At 38.5% G+C, this 22,002-nt stretch overlaps 1 protein-coding gene across 11 annotated transcripts in view; it reads left to right on the top strand.

Annotated features, from left to right (window-relative positions):
- pyd (zonula occludens-like protein polychaetoid) overlaps positions 1-22,002 on the top strand; it is a 371,558-nt gene that overhangs the window by 305,570 nt on the left and 43,986 nt on the right. For 10 of the 11 annotated variants that reach the window (XM_045767502.2, XM_045767508.2, XM_045767506.2 and 7 more), the window contains 4 exons: positions 1,432-1,603; positions 13,034-13,099; positions 15,874-16,078; positions 19,795-19,966. In XM_045767502.2, the coding sequence (XP_045623458.1) occupies positions 1,432-1,603; positions 13,034-13,099; positions 15,874-16,078; positions 19,795-19,966 (615 nt within the window). The remainder of the gene's footprint in view (positions 1-1,431; positions 1,604-13,033; positions 13,100-15,873; positions 16,079-19,794; positions 19,967-22,002) is intronic. The other variant, XM_045767500.2, reaches the window with a different exon arrangement.

Here is a 22,002-nt window from a genome sequence, read left to right as displayed (position 1 = left end):
TAAAGTTATATTTAAGAAAGTTTTACATCAAAAAGATGTATATATAAATATTGTTGTGGTAGTTTTATGTAAGGCTGTTTCAAATATTCTTACTTTGAATAATATTCTATTATTTCCTGTCTAAGGATTATACGATAAACAAAATGGTAAACCTTTATTCTTACCAGATGATGAAAGCTTATTACTGTAATTATAAAATAGGTATTTATTTTTTAATATGGAAATGAATGGTTACTTGCAGCCTTTGCACTTTGCATAGTTGTCCTTTTATAAGGCTTAATAATTTAAAAGTACATGGGGTAAAAGATTGGTTTCTACTTGATTGGAAGATAATCTGTTCCTGCCCTTTAATTGGTGGCATCATTTGTATGGCCTTTCTCGGATCCAATCTATTAAAGGTTTGCAAGCTCAGTTTTTCCTGCAAGAATTGATTTCCCCCCCCCCCATTTTATGCCTGTTTCTGAGGTGTCCACTCTGTTTCTTCCTACTAACTTCTGGTTAGTATCTTGGGTCAACATTTTGCACCATTGCTGCAAGGACCTTTTCAAACTCTCCACACTAGATCATATTGGCTCTTGGGAGACGAAAATACTTGCATCCAGACAAAAAGTCAGCTATAAAGTGCTGTCAAATTTAGTGTCTAGTCCACTCGACATTACTGGGACTGCCAAGCAGTGCCTCTGCTAACTGCGCATTGGTAATGACCTACAAAGTCACTTTTCCCAACCATCATCAAGTGGCAGAACACCACAAATTCTTGACCCAGGTTCTTCACTTTCTAGGTGTTTTAATGTCCAGTGTGCTCCTGCTACATTTGTCACTACTTCTCCTGTGTATTTAGACAAAGCCAGAGTTATTTTGTCTACACCCGGGCCGTTTATGCTTTCAGCCATGTTTATTCTCCGACCTGTCCTCTCGAATAATATCTTATTTTGACACCAAAATCCCCAAAGGACAAATTATGATGTACTATAAATCATAGTGGTTCACAACTACATCTTCTGTGCGTGGGTCCATCAGTTAGGTTTGGGCAATGTAGTACATCATTTTCTGTCCATTCTGACAACTCTAGAGGATGAGCTAGATTTTTGAGTTTTGGGTGGTGTTGGATCTCCTACAGACACAGGTAAGGAAACCATAATTTTTGTATTCCGAGATGTGATTATCTTCTGGATGATGGCTGCAAATACTCCTTGATTTTGGCTACAATCAATAAGAACATAAGAACAAAGGTAACTGCAGAAGGCCTATTGGCCCATACGAGGCAGCTCCTATCTATGCATGTCTAGTTGGGTTGAGCAAGTGAATGGGTGTCTTAATAAGAGACAGTGGAGTAGAAAGGGGAGGAGTCTTTGTTTACACTTTAGTGCAATTCATCAGATGTACATTATGTGCAATACCAATTTAATTTCAATGTTCTTCAATTAATAGGACCACTGGGAGGATGTGGTGTTTGCCGATTCAGTGTCCAAATTTCCAGCCTATGAGAGAGTTGCTCTACGACATCCAGGTTTTGTGAGACCTATTGTCTTGTTTGGTCCCCTAGCCGACATTTCACGGGAAAAATTACTCAAGGAAAATCCGGACAAGTTTGCTTCTCCACGTAAGTTTGTGCATGGAAATTTAGGGGCAGGCTGCTCATTTTGTACACATTAGATTTTAAGTGGAAAATAATGACAATCACAGCTCTAATACAGCCATAGATTTTTCTTTGGATTCATTATTTTAAATTATATTTATGTTCTATTCATTTGATAACTGGAGATTCACCATCCATTGTTACCGAGTATATTTAAGGGTATCATTGATGTTGACTATTTCAGATACTATTTGATGTCAAGATTTTATCAACTTTATTATAACTGCATTCATTTTGTGCATTCATTAGAATAAGATTAATTATTTTTTTGTGTAAGCTTGGAAATGTATTAGTTAACTTTTTGTTGCCATAATTGTTTGGCACCTGTTAATCAATATAAATGTATAGACATGTTAACTGTTGAAGTTATGTACATAATCACTGCACTTTTGTTGCACCTGCATTTTTTGGGCTATTTTAGCACTGTGCACCAATTGCATAAATTATATTGATATTTTTGTAGAAAGCACAGATCTAGTGAACCTTTTTTTCCCCCTCTGCTTGTTCCATGGAAGGTCCTTTATAATAACCATGGCTCATGCTACTTTCTAAAAGTTGTTGACAAACTAATACTGATGGCTATCAACAATTGTCAATACACCAAAACCAGCATTTGATTTAAATTTAAATTTTTTAAGATTCCAAATGAATGGGACTGTCCTTCCCCTTCGAGACTGTCCTAAATTGTGTTCCCTTCATTCCTGTTCCTTTGATCAGCACAATATGTTTATTGTGTTAGTATCCTCTCTCTCATTTTCAAGTACAATTTAATTTACATCATCTATCCATTGAAACTCCGTTTTCCGTAGTTCATTTGCACTCAAGGTGGTCTAGATGTCTAAAAACATCAAGCTATGTTAACCAGAGAATCTGGATTATTTAAATAATAAATCTGAACATGATAGACATAAGATCGCTGGATTGTTTGAAGTGTTAGTGAATGCACTTTGGCTGGAGTAGCCAAATATATAAACAAAAACAAAACAGTGTCACTGGGCCAATAGGCCCAGGTTTCAGTATGTTTTACACATCCAGTATGTTGGATGTTCCATCATCAGTGAAACATAGGAGACTGGCAAGCAATAGTGGGCCTATTAGCCCTTGTGATACTTCACTTCACTCTTATATTTGGCTGCTCCAGGCAAATTGTATTCACATATACTTAACCCTTGAAATGGTTGACAGGGTGAACAAAATGCATCTTAGTGTCAGACCATAATAAAACTAAAATGAACTTTGGCATGTTAATTTGTTAACTGCCTCTTCAAGTTTAGAAAAATACAAGAAAGATTCATACTAGAATCATTGATCTCACCCTTTGTCATATTCAATAACATATATATATACAAGAAAGACTACTACCAGAATCTACCAATTCATTATTCTGCAAGTGAATTAGTGAAAGAACTCCTACCAGGGTACCCAAGAGACTACATTGGGATTTTTTTTTTCCCAAATTCACTTTTTTGTTTGCAGGGATATTCCTGCGCGTGCTCTAAGCCTCTGGCTGGCCCACTAAGTGTTGCTTGTTTCCGTTTTACTTGGGCGGAGTATGAGTACTGTACGACTCGTATGGTCGCTTCAGTAAAATTTTGTCCCATGTGTTTAACAACTTCTGCTCTGTTGAATAAGTTGAAATCTTAATGGGTTTTGTAACTGCACTGTGTTAGATAATGTGTCTGTCGGGCATTTCTCCACAGTACAGTACTGATATTTCCTGCCATCTTCTGGAACCTGTAAGCCTATTTCTTATGCACATGGATATCCAAGCCCGATGCAGTGCGAGTGTACTTCTGTCGTTGTTCTGCTCCCTTTCATCAAACTAAGTGGTTTGTAGTTGGTTGAATTCTGGTACCAACCCGCAGATCCTGTTGTTGCAACTGCTGTGTTGTGGTCACTGTACATCTTTTGCATTGCTCTGTTTCTAAATACTTAATCTGTGATAGATTCTGTGGTATGTAAATGTCTACATTTCTTCTCTTAATTGCAAGTTTTGCAGCTTCGTCTGCACTGTCATTTCCTATTATTCTCACGTGACTTGGCACCTAGTTGGTAAGTACCCGACAGCCTTGATGTTTGAGTGTTTGCATTAATGATGACGTTTGTGATCAAATGGATGTTATCATTGTGTTCTTGTTGCAAGGTTTCAGTGGCAGTTCTTTAATCTGTATGTATGATAACATGTCGGTGTTCAGCGAGAGCATGTTCCAAAGCCTTTGAATGGCTAGCATCCCTGTTTGTAATGTCAAACACCCATTTGAGTCTCCAACTATTTACAGAGTTTCCTGCTTTAACTGCAGCTCCAGTTTCTTGTCCCTGCTGGTCTACTGATCCATCTGTGAAGTATGTGAAGCTGTCAGATGGCAGGTTTGCTTCTATATGCATCTGTGCAACATTACGTAGCAGATGAGGATTAGTCTCGTTCTTTTTTACTTCAAGAGCCATAATCTTAAAGTCTGCTGGTAGAGATTCCCAAAGGGCTTGCATAATCAAGTCTGCATGTATTTCGTCGACACCCCTCTCAGTGATTGTGTTATATCAAGGGTATTGGTATTTATTGCACAATGAGTCCACCTGTTGCTATTGGAGGCACTTCTGTCTCGAGTTAGTGCGCCAGTGATTAAATCCAAGTGAACCGATTCTTGGTCAATATCTTTGTCAGCGTGCACGCAGCAATCCCTTTGACACTTATTTCAATTGACGTTAGCTTGGTTTCTATTCTTAGGTTCAGTATTTTATAACAAGGGCTCCCAAATGGACTGACTCGCATTGCATCATTTTGAATAACCTCAATGTTTGCCCACTGACCATGAGAGAGAGTAAAGTAGGCGCGCTGCATAATCAACTAGGAAACGAACGGCATGTATGTAAAACATTCTTAACACTCTGTGTCCCGCTCCTCGACGGGGCCCTGTGATTGCTCTCGTTACATTCAGTCGTGATTTTGCCTTCTTCAGATATTGAATTTGCTTATTGAATGTCATTTTAGAATATATCCACACTCCGAGATATTGATATTATCCTTTAGTGGGCTACACAATGTCTTGAATGCATAGGTGCCTGTCTGGAGTGTTGCTGCCTAGTCTCATTGCCTTAAACCTTTGTGCAGATGTTTTTTAGCCCTAAAATGTTGCATTCAGATGTTACTTTATCTAATGCCTCTTGAGGTCTATTTAGAAGTGAAGGATCTGTAGTGACTAATGCTATATCATCAGCATAGCTTAGCAATTTAACCCCTTCTGCAAATGTCATGGTAACGATGTTTTCCATAAGGATGTTAAAAAGACTAGGACTGAGGACGCCTTGTGGAGTCCCATTCTCATGCAAGTGATAGTCCAACATGTCCTTGCAACTTTACTCTGGCATACCTGTGACTTTGGTAATCTTGAATCCATCCTAGCATATTTCCCTTTACACTTTTTTTTTTAACCAAGGTGTGTAAAATTGCTTGCAGGCTTACAAGTTCGAATGCTTTTTCTAGATGAAGGAAGATCACTATAGCCAAACCTGAGTTACCTGTTCCTAGTAATGTTGCTAAGCAGTTGGCAGTACCTACTACTCTAGTGAGGTCAAATGTGTGTGTATGCAGGTCTCCAGTCTTCCCCAGTAGCCTATTTAATTAAGACCATCCGTTCTGCAGTTTTACTAATGCATGATGTTAATGAAATAGGTCTGTAAATGCCAGGTTCTTTCAACTTAGGAATTGGAATGATGTCTGCTTTCTTCCAAGAGGTCTGTAGTTTGCCTTGCTGCCAAGATGCATTGATAACTTTCAATATCCCTTGTTCTCCAGCAGGACCTGCATGTGCGATCTTTGAGTACATAATGTTATCTGCACCTGGTGCAGTGTCCTTACCACCTTTTTTGGCTTTGATTAGTATATGTTTGGTGAAGGGACAGTCACATTCGTCATTAGTGGCTATGTTCTCATGAATGGCTGTCTACCTCTCTTGTTTTAATTGTTCTTGCTGCCTTCTGACCATTGCTGGAAGCTGATATGAAGCTGCTCTTTCTGCAAATTGGAGAGAAAGTCTCTCAGCCTTCTTCAATGATTGAATACATGCCTGTGGTCGGGCTGGTCAACCTCATATGGTTTTAATCTGACCCCATATCTTGCCAAGACTACTATGTTTATTTAGAGTTTGACACCACTCAAACCATCTTGCCTCCTTTACCTCTAGAAAACTCTTCTTGCTTCAGATATCACCGCTCTTAGCAGAGTTCCTCCTTCTGGTGTGGGGTTTATCTTTAGATGTTTTCTGAAGATGTTGACACTCTGGTTTTTGTTCTTTAACTTCATTACTATAGAACCAATAGTTCTTTTGTTTTGCGTTTCCTGGAATAATGATTGGAATAGCTTCATTTGCAGCAGCTGCAATGGCTTCCTGCAGATTGGTCTCATCTATGTTCAAATCCTCAGGTGGCGTGTATGTTGTATACCATTTTTCAAGTTCCTCTTGGTATATATTCCAGTTGCCTTTTTTTTTTTTTTTTTAAATTCCACCTATATTGTGCAGGTGGTGAAGGTCATTTTATTTTTGGTGTTGTGACAGTAGGGTAGTGGTCACTGGTGATCACCGGGTCTACCTTCCACTTCTGATACTCGAGTGGTGTTGAGATTAATGCAAGACCAAGGGAACCTCCTTGAATGTGAGTGGGTTCCCTGTGTTAAGAAGTGTAATTTCAGGTACTTCTTGCAGAACTGTAGCTAAATGGCACCCATCTGCATTGGCTGTCCCGGTCGCACCTAACTATGATGAGCATTAAAATCCCCAGCAATAATTACATTTTCATGCATGGCCAAGGCAGGCACTGCCTCTGCTTCTAGTTTATGTCTAGGCGGCTTGTAGACATTGTATATGAGGAGCTCAATATTAGCCATATTCACTGCTAATACCTCAACTCCATCCCCACATGACACTGGGTCTATTTTCTTGCTGGGTATGGTGTTTCTGACTAGTCATTAACACTCTTTGTTTCCCCTGTTCATTCAGTATAACATAGTGCTGATATTCTGCTAATTTGAAGGAATTAGTGGCTGGGGGAAAAAAAAAAAGTATTTTTCCAAAACGATTATATCTGCTTTCGTACTGATGGCAGCTTCCTGAAGGGGTGTGGTTTTTATTTCCAAGACCTTGAATGTTCCACTGCAGTATTCGTAATGACCAGGCGACTGTTTCGGTTGGTGTTGCCTGTTCTAGTAGAACTCGTCTTCAGAATCGACGTCTATTCTCCACTTCACAAGTCGTGTAGGTGCAAATCTGACTGCACTGATTGCTCTTGGTAATAATCCCCTGCATTGTTGGATTCTATGCATAACTGTGGTCCATCGCTTTGCATTTGGTATTGCTGCACATCAAACTGCATCGATTGCTCATGGCAGTTTTGTGTGTTGTTGGAACCTGTGCATCTCTCAACACCACCAACAATGAAGTACTGAACACAATACTTCATTGTTGGTGGTGGTGTATACCAGACTGCATAGGCTGTTGTCTCTCTCTCTTTCTCTCTCTCTCTCGTGTTGTAAGATTGGTGATCTTCACTGATCACTGCTTCTTGCAGTTGCTTTTGTGAATGTAGATGGTCTGGTGTCTTGACTACCCGACTGTTGTTGGTAATCTTTATGTCCACGTCGCATTGTCTGTTCTCTTGTGCTTTTGTCTTGTCTCGGACTGTATTTCTTGTGTAACTGCGGTCTGCTGCACGATCTTGTCCATTAATTCACAAGTGATTTCTTGAGTCTGTTGTTGTGAGGCATTCTGTATCATCTGTAGACAATTGATAATGGTCTCTGCCATGACCTTCACAATGTTTTTCAGCTGGACGTCGGTAAAACCATAAATTTGTTGTGTTTCCGAAAGCAATTGCTTTTTGCTTCTTTGCTTCTGTTGTATTTCTGCAACATTTTTGTGTATTTTCTGATTTGGAGTTGGTTGATTCGGGAAATTTTGTTTAGTGAGAGTGGGTCTCTGCTGTGGCTGTGCAAGAGTGCTCCAGACGTTGATGTTGGTGTATGTAATACTGGTCTGTGTGTTTATCCTGGCCTGAGCTGTCTGCACCTTTTCTTTCCATGCAGAGCAGGTTGTAATTACCTAAGAGGTAATTACAACCTGCTCCATGCATGATGTTTGCCTCCACAATTTGGACATTTGGCTGTTGTGGTCTGGTTTGCCTTGTGCTTTGCTATACAATCTTTGGTTACCTGGTTGATAGGGTTCTGGGAGTTCTTCTACTCCCCAAGCCCGGCCCGAGGCCAGGCTCAACTTGTGAGAGTTTGGTCCACCAGGCTGTTGCTTGGAGCGGCCCGCAGGCCCACATACCCATCACAGCCCGGTTGGTCCGGCACTCCTTGAAGGAAACATTCTAGTTTCCTCTTGAAGATGTCCACGGTTGTTCCTGTAATATTTCTGACGCTCGCTGGTATGACGTTGAACAACCGTGGACCTCTGATGTTCATACAGTGTTCCCCGATTGTGTCCATGGCACCTCTGCTCTTCACTGGTTCTAATCTGCATTTTCTTCCATGTCATTCACTCCAGTATGTTGGTTGCAGGTTGGATGCCTCAGGCTGCACACACTGCATCTCTCCTATCCGCTGCAGCGTGATTGATAGTGGCCATATTTCTGAATCAGCGCAGGGGTTCTGGGACGTATGGACTGTCGGTATATTCCCCAATTTCTAATATTGAATGTTTCTGGCACATGTATCATGACAGTCACCAGAACCTGACGTGTCGCTGCTTTGTCATCTTGTGTGTGGCATCGTTCTGCATTCAGGATTTGCTTGTGTTCGTGTACAGGATTCAGGGGAAAGTCAATTGGGTATCCCAAAAGCACGACTCTTGTGCGTCTTTCTGAAGGGTCCAGCTTTTCCAAGTATACAGGTTTCCCTTGCAGGACTTACATTTTCTAAGCAATTTACAGTCTGTTAGTCTTGTGGTGTCATTATTACGTCTCCTTTCAGGTTGACTGATGGAAAGTTTGAGCTCTGGTTGTTTCTTTTCCATATGCTGTAGGAAAGTGGTTTGCCTGCATAATCTTGAATTTTGGAAGATGTGCAGAGTCTGACGATGTCTAATGTTTGACTGGTCGTGTCCTCTCCTGTCCCATACTGTTGTCCTGTGGCTGGGCTGTGGAGAAAGGTACATTTTCTGACATTGGCTGGTGTGTGACTGGTGCTGTCCTCTCTAGGTCCTTTATGTCTGCTGTCTTGCTGGTAGAAGCATGTGGTGAAGCCTCGATAGCAGTTTTCTTCGGTGCCTGCTGCACCTTGGTCCACGGTCCCTTCTCATCTGAGAGCTGCCTCCATTGCCCCGTCTTTGACTTCCCCATGACGTTTACACGTAGTGAGGACCGAATCACTGCCCTACCTAATGCCTGAGACACTCCTAGGCCTGGAGAAATTCATTCCCCTCCAACGGAGGTCGTAGAATGATTCCCCCGGGTGGAATCAGGGATATCTAACACCAAGATAAGCTGTTTGGTCTACCTTTCCCTGAAAAAGCTCGGTACACCTTCTAAGGTGCCCCCTGTGGCGATGCCTGCAGGGTATCGCCTTGCCCTTCAGGGTAGGACTAAGTGACCTGGTCAGTGATACGGTCCTAATAATAAAAAAAAAAAAAAAAAAAAAAAAAAAAAAAAAAAAAAAAAAAAAAAAAAAAAAAAAAAAAAAAAAAGTCATGGGGTACGAGAGTGCAGTACGAGCGTTTGGGTCGCCTACGTACTGGGCTGTGCAGAATACCAGTCAGCTGGACAGCAGGTAATCATCAATATTGTTTGTCCATCAATTGTAGATGAAATCAAAATGGTTTCCTTGCAAACAAGATATTGTCTGGTTCTTTGAGTATCTATGTATTCTTCCTCATAAAACCACGATTTGATCTGATGGGTGCTCAGAATCTTAAGTTTTCCCAGGAACAAATCCGTGTGCGGCCAGCTAGCAATGGCACCGGCAGCGAGAGTCCTAAATTCACTGAAGGAGCCAGCCAGTGGGACATACTTGTAGGCTTTTCACAGCAACCTATTTCTCCAAATGACTGCAAAGAAGCCAAATTGGATAACCCCATAATGAAGAACATTGCCTCAGGATTCCTGGGGGCAGCTTCTGGGAAGGACAAAGCATGCTTCCTATGTGCAAGTCCCTCATACTGGGTACTTTGTCGACTATCCCCAAATCTGCCTTTGGCACTCGCCTAGACCATCAGGCCCCAAGTATTTGTGTTGCCCTGCATCTTGCCGCCCCCGTCTCCACCAAACACTGATGTATCTGCAGCTATGCATAAGAAGATCGATACAGAAACCATGGTCTCATCTGTCATAAGTCAGAGAGAAAGATTACCAGACAATGCAGTCAGTGACATTATCAGGAGTAGTTTGACTACAGTAAAGTTTTGAGCACAAAGGGAACCTCGAATATATCGAACAAATGCATCAGTTACAAATGCATAGATGTAGTTACCTTACAACCATGGATGGATGGTAAACAATCTGTGGGACTACACGTGTGCATGTTCAGTAGCTTATACTTATCTACCGCACAGTACAGCTAAGGGTACTGGGGCTGCCACCTTCAGTGTGACCCAGAAAACTAGTAAGTACAGGGATCTAGAACATTGTTACTGGTTCATACCAATGGGGTGCGAGACCCTGGGCACCTGGAATAAATGTGCACTTAAGTTCTTGAAGGAGGTGTGCGAGGAACTCATTAGGCAAACTAGAGAATCAAGAGCAACTAGTTTTCTGTTCCAGCACCTCGGGTGTTAGGACCCAGAGAAGAAATGCTTGCTGTATCATGGTAATGTTACTAGGTGAGCAAATCCACAAGGGCCGTGATGAGGGTTCGAACCTACGTTCAAAAGGATCCCAGATGTGCCTTAATCGACTGTGCCACAACATTGTTGACCATATTGTGGCACAGTTGATTAAGGCGCATCTGGGATTCTCTCTGACGTAGGTTCGAACCCTCATCACGGCCTTTGTGGATTTGTTCATTTGATGTATCACGCTATTGTGATTTCTGTGTTACCAGAGGAATGCAGCTATTGTCATGAATGTTACTAGAGGGATGCGGTCATTGTAGGAAATTCCATCATAATTACACACGTGTACCAATGAGGTTCATATTGTTCCACAACTAATGGTTGCAATGAGACATACCAGGTAAACCAATCATCAATTGAACCATTATCATGCATTACGTGTACCAAGAGCCTCCCGTCATCTGTGGGTGCCACAGTGAAACAAAGGCATAAACCACCAATCTATACTCTCGCCTATATGGTGCCAATTAGGCCACGTGTCATTGCTCGGAGCCTAACACTGAATATTACATTTATATCCTTTTGACTACTCTATTTGATTGTAATGAAGTATATCAGGTAAACCAATCATCAATTGAAATAATATCATGTGTTACATGATTATCAAGTTATTCAACACAAATACTCTTGTAAAGGGAAAAGTGATAATCAGTGAAACATCCAAGGATAACGTAGGAAGAGTCGGCAAAGGCTGCTGTGTGTCAACACAGTCACTGTTGACAGACAGCAGCTAGCCACCACCCAACCTTTCAGAGTGCCTTCACCCAGTGAAGCAATACATATTCACTTATTAATTTGTATACAAAATGTCAGACACACAAATAATTGGATCATGAAAAATTCTAATTTTTTTTTGCATATAGGCAGGAATGACTATTTTGTTATATTAAAAGGAAGCACATGGGTTGCCCAATTTGCTTCTACTTGCCATCAGGTAACTGCTCTTAATACTATTAAGCTAACATAGCCAATGTAAGCAAAATAAACGTGGACCCGTAGCAAACTAAGTTAAATGATATGTGAACTCATTAGACACCCAACCCACAAATCTGAAAATGAAGAATTGATGATTTGGTCCATCCTGGATTATCATCATGTCATGTAGTGCACATTAAACTACTTTATAATGGTCCAGGTAGGACTGAAATGTTGTCAATTCTTCTTTATCAGATTTGTGGGTTCGGTATCAAATCAGCCATATTTGTGATTCATCATCTGCTCTTTACTTCATATTTTTGCAAATATCCATTTATTTTCATCTTTTAGAACTGCCAGAAGTATCCCAACACTTTGTGTATTTAATAATTTTTTATTTTATGTTCAGATAAACAAAAACTTTTCCCATACTGTATCGTTTACTTATTTGTGGAAATGCATTCATAGGCACTCCACATTATAATATTTAAATTATCAAAGAATTTATACATTAATGATAGGAATAAGATACATTCCAGGGTCCAAAATTGTTTTTACATAAATTTTAATGCATTGTATATAATATACAATGTTTTAAAATTGTTAGGGTTATTAGCAAAATGTAATACAGAATTAAAAGTTTTTTTAATTTAAAGATTTAACTACTCGCAGTAGTGCTTTTAAAATACTGGATGTGATATACACTGTTACAGTGCCACCTACCACCAGTCATCTGTTACTTTATGTTTCTCATGCTAAGTGTAGTCTTCACCAATGCATCAACTCATCCCATCATCTATTCTATTAGACATAACATTAAGATATAAATCAAAGAACTACTAAAGCAGGCGAGTCGGTGACTCCTGTCATTTTATAGCATTCCCACACTAAGTCACATCATAGAAAAATACAACCATTTAAGAGCAGAGGAGCAAATCAAGGCTAATAGGTGGCCACTTAATCCATCAATGGTTCAGCTAATCAAAAGTTCTACATTTTGACCAGACCACACACTAGAAGGTGAAGGGACGACGACGTTTCGGTCCGTCCTGGACCATTCTCAAGTCTATTGTGACTCAAGAATGGTGACAATGTGACAATCGACTTGAGAATGGTCCAGGACGGACCGAAACGTCGTCGTCCCTTCACCTTCTAGCGTGTAGTCTGGTCAATATACTTTAGCCACGTTATTGTGACTCATCGCCTGCAAAAGTTCTACATCCTGGTGTACACAACAAATTTTTTCCATTAAACTTTAAAAAAAAAAAAATCATTTGGCAATTCAAGCACAAGAGGTTAGTGCAGATAGTGACTGGAGCTTTAAGAGTTCAACAACATGAAGGTAAATCACTTTTAGTCTATTTTTTGTGGGTTACATGTTGGTTTGGTCATCAATATTAGAAAGTGATCACTTTTCTAAGTCTCAGCATGCATCTTGGCTACTGTAAGGGTTATTCCATATCACTAAAGGAAAAACGCCTTTTTTTTTTCTTCCGAAGGTACGTTTCTTTATACTGTACTGATTCAAACATTTCAAATAGGATGTAGTTTCAGCCTAATTTACTAGTATCTGACAGAGGACCAGCCCCCTTAGCCTAAGGCCCAAATAGAGAGTTGTGACCAGCTTAATGAAGAAGCTTCCTCGCTTTGATACTTTCAGGAATATACATGCGACTCACTATGCCAATTCCGTGTTACGGGGGGTATCCATACCCCTCACTTCGGGGTAAGGACATCAATAGTTACAGAGTGCACCTCCTCCCAGCATTTTTGACAAGCATGCTGTGATTGACCCAAATTATTAATGACTGATTTCTAAATTTACATTCACGTGTAAAAAATTGTTTAAGCTTTAGTGCAAAATTTATTTATTTATATAAAGAATAGCAAAATTTAATTCTTTCAAATTCAATATTATCATCTTTTACTAGATATTCATAACCTCCATTCTTTCCCATTTTGTTGGCTTGATAAATTAAGCCTTAGGTAAAGAAATCAAAATATAGATTAGATGCTCTCTTTATGCTTAAATTTTATAGTATGGTAGCTATGGGCCATTTACAAAATATTATACAGTAGTTTTATTATTTTTCAAACTTTTTTTTTTTTTTTTTTAGTTTGTGATTAAACTTTTGTTACCTACCAGGGTTGTATAATATGACCTAGTATTGTATTTTTTGCTACTAGTGTAATCCATATATCAGTGGAAATGGCTTGGTATTGTATCTATTTTCAGCATGGTTATAACTGTTTCAATCTTTCTTACAATGTTTCTTGGACTGACAAACATGTTAAGAAATCTTAACGTCTTCCTGTATGTATTGTCAATAATTGAACTGCGTACTTTCCTGCCGAGCTCAGCCACAGAAGTATTATACAAGAGAATTAGCTAGAGAAAGTTGGTTGATAAAAACCACAGTGTTTACAATTCTAAAACTTTAACATTAGGCACAGAACAATGTAGTAAATGTGCTGTATTTTTTTTAAGCTTTATGCCCCTTTACATATACTGAATTAATATCAAATTGCATCACTGGCAGCAGATATATATACTTTCATTACATGATATCTGTATCGTGTATAAATCTGTACATATAAATCTATACAGATTTTGAACGTCTAAATGCCTTTCCTGTGGGGAAAATGACACTGTGCTAAATAATGAAGGAAGTTCAGTCATTGAGCTATGTACAGCTCATTACAGTACAGTAACATTGAGCTCAGTGGTTATACAAATAACCTAGGCAAGGGAAGTTGGCTTTTCTATGGGCCGCTGTATTAACTAAATTATGTTTGGTGCTACTTCTGTTGTGTGCCGTTCATTAATATTTACATTTTGTATTAAAAAGCGTGTATAACTTTGTTGTTAACAAGAGCGAGAAGCTAGAAAAGTTTTCCCCCACGTTCATTTGCATGTTAATGGATGGCAGCTTGATCGGCATAGACATTGAATTAGCTTAATGTAGAAGATTTTCTACTTGTAATACTTCAGTGGGAGTCCAGTAACAGCTGGGATATCTAGATCAGTAGTTCTTAATGTGTATTCTGTGCCCTGAATTTTCTGAAAAAGATTTCCTTTTGCTTAGTAAACACCACTTCCCAACCCAAGTAGGATGAAGTTATACATGTCTGACCAAATTTAGAGAGATTTTAGAATATTTTTTTCCTAGTGTAGTTTACAAGCTCAACCATTTTTTATTAGATTAGCTGTCAAAGCGGTAATGTGCACTTGTATTTTCTGTATACTGTCTACACTATCTCCGTTTGTCATGTCTTGGACCAATGATGATGATTATTCTACCCGTTCTGTAGACGAGTTTGTGCATGTTTACAATGTGACATTGTTTCAGTTTTATGATTTGAGGCAGCAGTATTTATTCTTTATTTTTAAATAAAGTTGTGGAGTTTTATATTCAGCAGTACAGTATTTAGAATATGTAGACATTAGTTTGATAAAAGTACTCTTGTAATACTTTCTAGAGAGTTGGGCATTTTGTTATTTTATGATCGGTGTAAATTGTATAAACTTACTGCTGTAGGAAGACAAATTGTTGCTTTGAAAGTGCTTTATTCCCGTTTGTTGCAACTCTTAGTCATGAATGACATGTCATTTATATAAAGATTAAGACATTGAATAATATAAAATACCAAACACAAAATGAACGACTCTTTACATGTGTGGATTGGGTTCTTTGAGTCACGGTACAGTATTTTGCCTTATTACTTCTGATCAATTTATTCAATGCTAGGAATAAGTAACTGGCAATTGTATAAATATGTCATCTTTTTAAACAATGTTAATAATCATATGAATTGGTCTTATTATTTCTCATGCGATATAAATGCATGTTATGATCTTTATAGAATTTCTAGTGACAAGATTAAAAATATGAAAAATATAAAATACATTAATATTTTTAGCTAAATTTAAAATTTATATTTGAGTACACCAATGAATAGCAAACGAAGATGGCACATTGGATGATGTGCAAGGCACACAGCCAGACAGGTTAAGCACTGTAGACTTTTGCCAGTAACTGAATGGGTGAATAGTTAAACAGCTTAGCCTGAGCCTGGCCTCAGGCTGGGCTCGGGAAGTAGAACAACTCCCAGAACCCTCACCAGGTATGCTTCACACTTGGTTAGGGAGTCCTGGATTGACCTAACAGGCTTCCTGTCCTCGAAAATGACACCGGCATGTCTTCCTTCAGATAAGTATTTAAGTCTAATTACAACTATTGTGCAGCTAAAATTCTCTTTACCTATATTTTTATTTATTTGGCTTGTGTTTCTGTAGTTGATTGCCCTCTATCCGTTATACATGTAGAGTTTTTTCCCCCCCACTTTTTACAGGAATCCTAATTCTTAACGATTTCTAGGCGATTGTTGTTTATTCAGTGACTTTTTCCCTTTATATCCTTCTCATTTCAGTTATAATCTATTTCTTCACATATTCAACTGTACTGTATTTTGATTTTTCTAACGATGCCTATATTTCAGAATTGGATAGCAGTGGGGAAAAGCCGTCAGGAATAATTCGTCTAAGTGCGATCCGGGAAATTATGGACCGGGGTAAACATGCAGTCCTAGACATTACGCCAAATGCTGTAGATCGACTCAATTATGCCCAGTTTTATCCAGTTGTTATTTTCTTGAGGGCAGAATCAAAACAGATTGTGAAAGAACTTCGTAGTGGGTTTCCAAAGTAAGTTTGCTGTTCATAGCTATTTACAGAGTTGTGTTACAACCCTCAGTGTGTGGAGCTCTAATCAAAATTGTCACCTTGCCTGTGTACACTTTTTATATATAATTTTTGTATTATTTAATGATACATTTGCATGCAAATATGAAAAAAATCAATATTTGCCTCTTCTGGTTATGTGGGGGGGTACAATGAGTGCATCAATAATGTACAATGTACATCAATGAGGGGTACAATGTACTGCCCTGGGTGGAGGGGTCAATGCATCAACAACATCAACACTAGATACGCAGTTTACTGTCTTGTGGTATAGGGGTGAGGACTTGACTGATCAAGTTAGACAAATTTTATATTTGTACCTTCTTTTAGTTTACATAACTGAATAACTCAAATGTGTTGAGTAACATTTATGCACACTTCAATTACTCAATTATTGTCAATTGTGTGTGATATGTAAGCCTATATAACAGACCTGTTCCTTGCACCACTTAAAGTCAGTGTCTTAGAATAGCAGCAAAGGAGTGAATTCTGTCTTGAAACTTCATCCAGAAACAGATTCAATGTCAGTGGGAAAGACCAAATTGTCATTTGATGACAATCACAGGCCACTAATACACGATAACCTTATTACATAGTAAGCAGTTAAAAACGACAGCAGAATTTGTCCATGGATCTCGGTAAACTGCATTACCTCCATACACATGTATTATAACCCTATTTATATTAGTATAAAGTTTGGCATTAATAATTAAAATCAGCAAATGTTGTTGATAATATTGGCCTAGGACAGGGGTGAGGAAACCTTTTCAAGTGCGAGATTAAATTGGCAATAATTTTCTAAAAAGTTCTCTTTAGTGCCAATTTCTTAAAAGAACTTTGTTTAGGTGACCAATAACTGTGTACTCATGACAAAGTAGGTACACCATGACGGTAGAGAGACAGTAATTTCAAAGCATTATATGACAGTGCTGGGAAGACGGAACACCACGAGTATCTCGTCCTGTAACTACACTTGGGTAATTACTCTTAGGTAATTACACGTATTATGTACAGCATGCATGCCATTAGTTTCCCACGCCCAACCCAGGAGATCAACACGTGCTACCAGTTTGGCCTAAGAGATCAATACGGGATAATCAAATAGGCCTACAACAAGGGTGTGTGGCAACCAGCCGCTCTTTATGGTACTCGGTGCAAGCTACTAAAGCCATTTAAAGTGAAGGAAACTTTGTTTTTATATATATATTTGAATGCATTCAGTACATAATACAATGTACCTTATGAAATCTTCGCTAAATAAAATACAGCCATTGTATGACAATGTTCCCCACTTCTGGTTTAGATCAACATATTACAATAATCATGATTTAAGGTTAAATAGTCATATGGTTTCTGTACTCGTTTTGTACACTGTGAATCAAGCATAAATGAACTTTACCTGTACTGTATGTCTATTCTAACATGTACAGTGAGCCATAGTATTTTCAACACTACTAGAGCACATCAGCAACTTTCATTATGCTTTGTAAACATGTTGTTGAGGCAGGTTTCTTCTGTTTATTAGGCATTACTATTGGTGATAACTTACGAATTTATGACTCGCAAATAATTAATTGCTTGCATTTTGAATTTGTTTGGCTCCCGTGGGATATTTAAATATTTGCGATGCCATGTGGTGGTGCTAGAAAGTTCCCTGTAATTGTGACACATAATTCGTTGTTGCAAAAGTATGGTTATATTACAAATGATACCCAAGGAAGTTTTGCAAGAGCTAATTTCCATAACACACAGCTAGGAACCCCCCCACCCCCCCAGTGGACATACTGTGGGATCAGAGGAAAAAAAAAAAAAAAAAAAAAAAAAAAAAAAAAAAAAAAAAAAAAAAATAGATCCCACAAGGCACTAGAAACGGTAAACATTTGTATATTGAATTCTTGTCGTTTTGCCCACCTTTACCCACTCAGCCACTGGGACAGGATTAAACTTTGGAACCCAATGACCATCCTAAAGAATTTCGGAGAATGAGAATTCTGGAAAGAGAAAAAATACTATGGAACCAATGCAACCAAACCGGCAGCCAAAGTATACCGTATTGATGGAACATGCCCATGTCTTTGAAACTTAAGTGCCCATCTGTAATCAGTAAGGAAAACACTTGAAGGGGGGGGGGGGGTAAATCAAGGTACACACCCATGGGTACAAAGTGGTATTCCTTCCTCCAATCCTTTTCACATCCACTAGAATGGAAGGACTCTTGAATAAATCCAGAACATGAAAATAGGAGGAGAGAGAAATAGAAAGGAAATAAGAGGGAGCTGAAAGGTCTTGACCAATGCCGCCACCTCCAAACAGAGCCTACTGAGGGAGAGCACGCAATGAAAGGGGCTGGACTTAGAAATTAGTGGTGCCTGCACTGGCTGCAGGGGAAAATTAACAACCAGCAAGAAAGTCCAGCCCCAAATGAGTTGAACCATGAACAGTTGCAGGAAGAAAGAATACCCCAGTATAGTTGCAAATCACACCCAAGTGTGCCGACACACCAGAGTGAGACTAGAACTGCCCAGGTTTAGTCATGACCTTCCTACACGAGGAACAATGTGGAACCTCGATTAATGAATTTAACCTGTTCCGGCACCGAACTCGTCATGTGAAACGCTCGTCTTTCGAAACATTTCCCCATTTAAAATAATGGAAATAAAATTAATCCGTTCTACTGCCCAAAAACATCAATGCGATATTTGATTTCCTAAATAATGGAGCAGCCTACGTGACATTCACTGAACAAACCTTTTTGACATTTGTTCTTTCAATTTTTTTTTTCCAATTTTGTCTAAAAAACAAAAATCAATGCTCTGTAACATTACAGCAGTCACCCCTTTATGTCCCAGCATCATTAGCATCTTTAAAAAAAAAAAAAGAAGAAAAAAAAAGTTATTTGCATTGTCAGGTGCACCTGAGAATTTGCAAGAACCAGCGGGAACGCTAGGAAGCACTGTGCTTTTTTCGTTAATCAAGTGAAAGCTCGTCAACCAAGACAAATTTTTGCCGAGTGGCGCGCTCGTTATTCGAAATGCTCGGAGATTGAAGGCGCTCGTCACTCAAGGTTCCACTGTACAGGGGAGGCCAACAGGGAACAAATCCTTCTTGCCACTCAGCAAATAATCCAGGATATAAAAAGAAAATACAAATTTATAGTTGCAAATGTGATGAGTGTTCGCATATCCACACTGAAGGAAAACACACCAGGGTGAAATAAGCTGACAACAATCCACCCAAGCAAGAAAAAACAAACACTGGAACCATGTGTGAAGCAGACGGTGAAGAACACAAGACCAAAGGTAGAGAACCGGGATCAAAAGGTAGCGATTTATTAATCTGTCGGTCCTGGATTTGAATTTTACCCCTCAGGGTAAACAAAATGTTAATGTACAGGACCTGAGTGCAATAGATTTAGTTCAATATGAACATGGGAATGGTGGGCTGAATTGAGCACCAAAAGCAGGGTAACCCAAGTGTAATGTGTATGAAGGTGTATGCCAAACACCAAAAGCAAGCAAACCTAGGATGAACTATTTCAAAGTTGCACAAAATACACTCAAAATCCTGGCTTTAATAAGACTTCCCATTCAAGTTTGCTCTCATTTTGTGCATATTTTTTTTTATAGTCTGTCATTTTAATTTTTTAATAGCCCCCCCTGTTATTAATGGTATGTTTACAGGGGCAGGATGAGCAGTAAAAAACTGTTTGATCAAAGTGTTAAACTGGAGAAGTTGTGGTCACACATCTTCACTGCCACAATCAGTCTCACACAGCCTGAAGCGTGGTTCCGTAAAGTTCGAGAGATTGTTGACAAACAGCAGACGTGTCCCATCTGGATGTCAGAAACAAAGGTATGCATATTTGTGACTGATTTTTTTTCTGGTCACTGTATTTGATAGAGGCTCTCTCTCTGATCTAATAATTTCTTTGATTCTTTACCACGTGTCCATGCTTTTAGTGCAGTCTGGGTCACTAATTTTATTAAGATAATTGCAATTTTTAAAATATTACTCATTTTAACAAAGCCTCAAAATATTACTACTGCAGATCAGATTTGGGGCTTTGGCATTTTATTTTATTAAGTTCATATTAACAATTAATAATTGTTAAGGCTAGCAAAACTAATGTATTATAACAAGAGAATATTAATTTGATTATATATATGAAAGTATCCAAAATAAACATTTTGGGTAGGTAATGCTATAATACATTTACCGAGGATTAACTGTACATGTTAAAAATCTTATTATGTAATTGGAGTGTTTGAGTGGAAATTTTACACACAGGCTTCTTAACATCACTTCAGCAGGCGATGAGTCACAATGTGGCTGAAGTAGACCAGACCACATACTAGAAAGTGAAGGGATGACGACTTTTCGGTCCGTCCTGGACTTTAGAATCGACTTGAGAATGGTCCAGGACGGACCGAAACGTTGTCATCCCTTCACTTTCTAGTGTGTGGTCTGGTCATCACTACAGCAATACCTAATGAGGAAAGCACATTTACACGAATGTGTAAATGATTTACATTTACACATACACGTGTGTGTGCAAATCATGAAAATTAACACTGAAAAATGTGACAGTATCAGACCACGAAGGAAGATTTGAAACAAATTTCCTAAAGTACTTTCGTATTTAATAATACATCGTCCCCATTCCAAAGATGTATTATTAAATACCAAAGTACTTGAGGAAATTCCTGTTTCAATTCTTCCTTCGTGGTCTGACTGTCATATATACACACATATATAGATTTTATTCCTTGTATATAAATTTTGGTTTAAAAAAAATTCTATGTATATTAACAAGTGAAAAACACCTGTAGTTAATATTTGATTGCAATGCATAATATTTATATTACTAACTGAATTCAGACATTTTCTCATTTTAAATGTTCATTTTGATGATAAAACTTTAGTGTCACTTTTTTTATTAGGTAAATTTTATTTAATAATTACAATATATAATTACATATTCAGTGCAATTTTCATGAAATATAAATTGGTAAAATACTCGAGTAGATCATGTGAATGTTGAGATAACCGTACCTTTTAGGGTGCTTTTGACGTGCTTCCACACTGCACCCAGTAGTTGCGTATAAGCTTTTTTGTAAGTGGTTGTGTTAGCATGTTTGCCTCGCTCACCTTATCTGTTTATTGGATTTATGTTCATCCCATAATTGGTACTAATTTGGTGGTTTGTTTTTCTCATTTCCTCCCCCATCATCCCGTGCTTATCTTCAATTTCCTTACACCACGTTTCTAATACTGACTTGCGTTGCATGCTGGAACTTGCAATTGCGGCTATTGCATGCAAAATATTTCTTTTTATTTAATGTAATGGATTTTTAAATATTGATATCTTTTGAGTTTTGTATTTTCTGCACAAATCTTCTGTAACCTGGTTCATCCTTTTTTAATTTTCTTGCACGATTCTATTTAACACTTTGTTTTGTGTAATATGTTCTCTTATTTGTTGACAAGCACAATGAAATTACCCTATTGCTTAAATGGTTATGGCTCCCACTTAACATAAATCGTTGCATTACACGTTAATAGCCCATAGAGTTTCTGTCTGATCTTTACCTACTTCCTCTTATTCCTTCTCCAAGTGGTTCTGAGGAGGAGCTTGATACTCTCTTCAACCAAAATAAAAATCTTGATCTGGACTTTTATCCAGAAATAGATAGCGAACCTCAGAAAGATATAGGGGATCCATCATTTGAGATAGTAGTGGAAGATATTTCTCAAAGCAAAATGAATGGCCACATTTCTGTAATGTTAGAAGACGGAAAGCCACCTGATGTGCCTGTTAGGTTTTCACTTCTAAAACAGATGCAGTCTTCACTATATTCGCCACCATTGCCTACACGCACATCTGTACC

Source organism: Procambarus clarkii, chromosome 72 (assembly GCF_040958095.1).
Source record: "Procambarus clarkii isolate CNS0578487 chromosome 72, FALCON_Pclarkii_2.0, whole genome shotgun sequence".
NCBI classification, from domain to species: Eukaryota; Metazoa; Arthropoda; class Malacostraca; order Decapoda; family Cambaridae; genus Procambarus; species Procambarus clarkii.
The sequence above is the reverse complement of the archived record's forward strand: the minus strand, read 5'-3'. Positions and strand labels throughout refer to the sequence as shown.